We start from the raw sequence: 6,123 nt of genomic DNA, 5'->3' as shown, positions 1-6,123 counted from the left end.
GTTTTCAGTGTATTTTCACTGAAAACGCTCAAAACAACAAGATGTTGTTTTGAGTTTCCTTAACAAAATTTTTAGTTGTTTTTGAAAACGCGTTTTGAAAAATGACAAAGAGAACGCATTTTCAATGTTTTCAAAAACTAAAAACAGAAAACGACCTGAAAACGAGAAAGAGAACAGGCCCTTAATTTTTATGTAGTGTTTTCTTTTAATATCAACTTTCTTAATTATTGACGTAAAAAAAAGAAGAAGATATTCTTGATTTTGAAACTTGTAATAGGCACACATGTTTATGTAATATAAAATGTCTTACCGTCTTATATTTTATTTGAAAATTTGATGATGCAAAAAATCCATGCCCACCAAAAAGTATCTTGAATCTACTTGAGTTTCAAATCATAAGTTGTCTTTTTAGGTCTTTCAATTGAAAAAAGTGATGAAACTGCTCCGGAAAAAGCTTATTATACCCTAGAATATATATATGTGTATGTACATATGTATATATACATATATATTTGATGGGGTATGCCGATGAGAACACGTTTCGATATAATTAGCAATTAGTGTTTCTCTTCCAAAGTTTTCCTATTTGCAATTGTTGAGAGATGCATACTAGCATAAAAGGGTTTCTTATTAAAGGCGTACTTTATTTCTTAGTGGGGGCGCGCGGGGGGGGAGGGTTGTGCTTTCCCCTTGCGTCTTCGTATACCTAGAGGTCCTTAGTGAAGTCAGCAGAATTTTGTGCAGATTGAGTGGCAAGAGAGAGTGGGAGAAGCTGGTAAGCTTGACTGACTAGATTGAAGACCGCCGGCTGCAGGCCCTTCCAGTTTCATGGACTCAAGAGAGAGTTGGATTGGATGAAAATGTAATCATTACTCATTCATTCCCACAAACACCTCAAATGAGCACAAAAATGGTTAAAGACCATAAATAAAGACATCTTACATTCAAGACAGAATTGAATCAGTACAGTTTATGATGATGATGATGATGCATTATGCATTGTAACATTTGATTCTATTGGGTGTTTCGGTTTCTACAACAACATTAGGCCAAGCACAAGAACAATAACGCTGAATGCAGCAGCAGAATCTTTAGCAATGAGCAGTTCTGGTAGCTGCAGCTTCAAGAGTCTTCTCGAATTCCTCAATGGATTTGAAGAGCTCGGAGAAGTTGCCCTTCCCAAAACCCCCGCATCCGCCTTTCTGATATTCTTGGCCATGCTCCTCGTCCTTCACCATGCATCCTACTCTCTGTATTATCTCTATGAATATGGTTGGCCTGCACTCCACAACCCTTTGTTAATCAATCAGATTTATGATAAGTCTATATATAACACTTTGTAAATAGAAGAAGATAGTAGTGTGTCAATAGGTCAAGACATTAGTACTAGTTCCCCTTCTATATCGACGCCACTGTGCACAAAACAAGCCCCGTTGCCCCCTTGTAGAGGCTATAATTAACCACCCTTTAAGGAACCAATGTGCCCAATCCAGAAGACTCATGGGTCAAGCCTGGCCTAAATGGTATTACCGTCCCCACCTTTCTCCTTAATTAGCTCTCTCAAAATCTGACTGACTGACCATATCGAACAAACATAGATCATTTGGCCACAAGCTGCAAAACTTTAAAGGCAGCAGACAAGCTGTCCAAGGGAATTTCACCCTCTTCTTGTCTTTGGAGAAAAGGAGCCACAGCCATCCTTCCAAGGAATATTTGTTTGGTAACTAGATGCATGCTGACAGTTCCAAATTCTAAGTATATCAGGCAAGGAGGAGTTTCAATCAAAACATGGTGATTTGCTGAATGCCACTTATAAGCTCCAAGACACAGGTAAACCTCTACTCATATAGCCAAATGAAATGAACCTCTTGTTCCATCCGGAATTTGAAAATCCCTATGTCAACTAGGGCATTGCCATAGTCGCCGTATGAGCATCACATGACCTAGATCAACTCGTCTATGCTGACTGGTGTGGTGGGCAAGCACAATGTAAGGAAGAATATTTCCACAACACTCCAAGAATGGGTGAAATCAACTCTGACACTGATCTTTCTATATCCCCCCAAACCAACCCAATTAGTTCTTTCTTGATATAATGGAAGGACAAGCAATGAAAGGAAATGATTCATTTGGACTGATGCCATGCTATACTTCATCAATCCGCATGTTCCCTTGGTACCCAATTAGTGTAAAATAGTTACGAATTTCTTGGCCATAATATTCTCCCTCCCAGAGAGTTTCTATGATTACCACCTAAAGAAGGCCAACCAACTACAACCAGACACAATTATCTAAACCCATTCATCCACCATTTTTCACTGTCACTCAAAATTAGCACCAAGATAAAGCTCTCAGTCGGATTAACTTAAAAACTTTGATCATCAAAGAAGTATTCGTGGCTAATATTAACAATCAAGGTGAAAGAGATAGCACCATTTTCTATGTGATATGCCCTACAAACAACAAACATAAACCAACTAAAGACTTCCCATCGATCCTCCGAACGAAGCATGAAATTACAACTTGTTGAGCAATTGCATAATTGAACAAGGCAACGACTAAGGGGCCACCACTCAATCATGAAGGCCACCACTTGATCATGAAGATCAAGAGCCATGAAGATGGTCTATTTGTGAGCAAAAAACAAAGATGAAAACAGCCTAGTTGAAGACAAAGGACCAAGTGGCCACCGCTTGGTTGTGGAAAGCAAGGCACAAGAAAATACAGATCCAACTTCAACGAGCATCCAAATGCATCGAGTGGCCAAAGATTGAAGCAACAACTACATGGCCACTCGGCCAAGAAAACCAAGTGGCCACTCGGTTGTAGCTAAGTGGCCTTGAAGAACCGAGTGCCCACTCGGTTGTGGCCAAATGGCCCCAAAGGATTATCAGAAAAAAAAAAAAAACACAAGGATGATGGTAAAATACACCTAAAAAGACAAACCCAGAGAGATAAAATGCAAAAACCAAGTGAGAATGAGCACGACCACCACTAGATACCAATCGAGAGACCTCTCAGTTCTAGCCGAGAGGCCTCTCGGTTCTAAGTGGCCTCTTAGCCCTAAGTGTTCTTCAAACCCCCAGGAGCCTCCCTTGAAGCCAACGGATGCTCCCAAGGCAAAATACAAAAGCGTGTGGAAGGAGCCAAGTGATGAACCGAGTGGCCATTCGACTATGGTTAAGAGGCCTCTCGATTCTAAGTGGCCTCACAGTCATGAATGTTGTTCAACCCCTGGGACCTCTCTTGAAGCCAACAGACCCTCCCGGGGCGTTCCTCGATCCAAATATTTCGAGAAGATACGCGACAAACCATTAAGAGTCCTAATTCCACAAGGACTTTGAAGCAATTGAGATAAACACCCTTCATAAGAAATTTCGTAATAAGCATCATCTATAAGAGATAGACACCATTCATAGTAGTCCTAGTCCTAGCCAAACTAGGGATAATCAAGATAAACGTTATCTACAAATAATCCTAATCCTAGGTTAATTAGAATTATTCCATACTCCTTTATAAATAAGAGGCCCGCCTTCTCATTTTGGTATGCTTACTCTGATACTCAAACTCTATTTTTGCACTCAAGCACTCGAAAACTAACTTAAGCACCGAAGAGTTTATGCAAGAACAATCTCTCGCGCCTCTCACTATTTGTTTTTTTGGCAGATCTCTCGACTCTCCAAGGTTACTCGATTCTTAAAGATTTCTCGGTTCTTTGAGGTCTCTCGATTATTTGAGGCCTCTCGATTATCTTAGGCCTCCCGTTCATCAGCAAACCACTCACCAGCATCAACAATATATCATCTCTCAGGGCCCACCAGCATCAGCAATATATCATCTCTCAGGGCCTCCTAATTATTTGCCACGAGGCCTCCTAGTCATTTGCCTCAAGGTCCCCTTATCATCCTTGCTGAAGAACGTCAAGATTACTTTTTCCCACCTTACAAATCTATTGTTGTATTGTATCTTGGCAACAACACTATGAATTAGCATTTATAATCATTCCTATTGAAGCCAACAATGGGGTTCACCTCAAACCATGAAGGCAGAAAGCAGATATAATTTTGAGCATTCAGTTTCAGTTTCAGATAATGAAAATTAGGGCTGATAATTCAGTTTATGAATGTACCTATCTCCCACGGGCTTGGTGAATATCTGCAGCAAGGTGCCTTGGTCATCCCTGTCCACCAAAATCCCCAATTCCTCGCACTCCGTCATCTGCTCCTCCGTCAGCACATCCCCGGCCCTGTTTCTCAAACTCCGGTAATACGTCGGCGGCGGCGGCGGCATAAACTCGAACCCACCTACTCCGCTCCGCCGCCTCATCTCCCGCAATGTCCGGAATATATCCTCGCTCACCAGCGCCAGGTGCTGAACTCCAGCCCCCTCGTTGTGCTCCAAATACGTCTGTATCTGACTCTTCCTCTTCGTCCCAAACACCGGCTCGTTCAACGGCAACAGCACCATCTCGTCGTTGCTCGCCAACACCACCGAGTTCAACCCGCTCTCGCTCGTTCCCACGTCCTCCGCCGTGAACTCCGCGAACTCGTGAAACCCAGTGAACCCCTTCACATATTCGACCGCCGGAGCTAACACCGGCACGTTTCCGACGGCATGGTCGAGCCGCCGGATGCCGAAGTCCAACGGATACGAAGACGTTTCGTCCATTCGTTCGAACCCCGGCAAGAACCAAGAATTAGGGTCCGGGTCCCGGTTCGGGTTCGGGTAATGGGTTTTGTAGCTGACGTAGCGCAAAACGACGTCGCCGTAGAGCTGAATTTCGGCGATGACTGCTCGGCCGTCGAGGATGATCGGCGGAGACGAGGGTTTGGCGCCATGCGCGACGCTGGTGGAGAAGGCCAGCCCGGCGTCCTCGACCTCGACGGCGATGGAGCGGACGGCGAGTCCATGTGTGGCAGCGAAGGCGCGGCAGGCAGAGAAATCGAAGGTGGGGACGGAGGCGGTGGCAGTGTGGGAAAAATTATGGGCGGCGGCGATGGAGGGGGAGTAGGGAGCGGTGAAGAGGAAGTGGAGGTCGCCGGAGCGGAGGAGGTAGGAGGCATGGGAGAGGTTTCCGGTGGAGAGGTCGGACTTGGCGACGATGGGCATGCCGAGGCCCCAGGAGAAGCGGCGAGCGGCGTTGGTGGCGTCGGTGCACCAGAACTCCACGTGGTGGAAGCGCTTCACTCGGAAGCGGTCCGACTTCGGGTTGACGCGTGCAAAATTGGCGAATCCGACCAACTTGAAGCCAGCTGGCCCTGGCCCTGGCCCTGGCCCTGGCGCCGGCGTCGCATCTTCTTTGCCCATGCCTTACTGATTCTCAGCCTGCGGCTTTCTCCTCTCTTCTCTTATATTCTATAAACGGCTGGAGGGAGAAGAGAAGAGTGGTAGAACAGTGACACGTGGGTGGATCAGGACGGTTGGATTTTGTTCAAGTATAAGATAGCGTCCGTCTATTAACTCCGACCTGGAAGAACCAATGGAACGTTAGCTGCATCCTCCACCATGATCCATGATGCTGACGCATGTACCTTGCCTTCTTGATTTACGTGTCTTAAGGCATTCAATTTTGATTGGATAATGCTAGATAGCCAATCTGCGTGACAATTTAGTTGACAATTCAATTAAAATATATTTGCCCTCATCCTAAATTACAGATTTATCCTTATTTTTTTAAATCAAATTAAATACCTCACCCACCCAAAAGGATCATCTTCCTCACCTACTTTCTCTCTCCCCACTGTGTGCCCAGCTTCCTCACATTCTCTCTCTCCCCACTGCATCCATCTTCGGCCGCCCAACTTTTTCCCCCTTTTCTCTCTCTCTCTCTCTCCTTCCCCCACTCTCTCTCGTCTGCTACGCTCTTTCTGGTCACCGTTTGCCGTCGTTGCATCTGCCTCCATCGCTATTCAACGCCCTTAAAGTCAATGTTGTTCATTGTTTCATGCCGTTCGCCTCTGTTGAACTAATTTTCTTATTCATTGTTTCTTGTCTTCATTGTTCAAATGGCGCAGATGCAAACCAACAGCGACGGTGATTCAACATGCGGACTGCCCCATTAAATCAATTTTTGAATGAGAAATGCATTAAATCCAGCACACAACACAAATAATCTACCCGCGG

General features: G+C 44.8%; 1 protein-coding gene across 1 annotated transcript; it reads right to left on the bottom strand.

Annotated features, from left to right (window-relative positions):
* Positions 1-899: 899 nt before the first annotated feature.
* Positions 900-5,336, bottom strand: LOC127811560 (4-hydroxyphenylpyruvate dioxygenase). Its single transcript, XM_052351536.1, has 2 exons — positions 4,130-5,336; positions 900-1,278 (listed from the first exon to the last, which is right to left on the bottom strand). Exons 1-2 carry the CDS (start codon positions 5,305-5,307, stop codon positions 1,092-1,094), a joined length of 1,365 nt encoding a protein of 454 aa, XP_052207496.1. The 5' UTR covers positions 5,308-5,336; the 3' UTR covers positions 900-1,091.
* Positions 5,337-6,123: the final 787 nt, after the last annotated feature.

This window comes from Diospyros lotus, chromosome 10, assembly GCF_014633365.1.
Source record: "Diospyros lotus cultivar Yz01 chromosome 10, ASM1463336v1, whole genome shotgun sequence".
NCBI lineage: Eukaryota > Viridiplantae > Streptophyta > Magnoliopsida > Ericales > Ebenaceae > Diospyros > Diospyros lotus.
The sequence above is the reverse complement of the archived record's forward strand: the minus strand, read 5'-3'. Positions and strand labels throughout refer to the sequence as shown.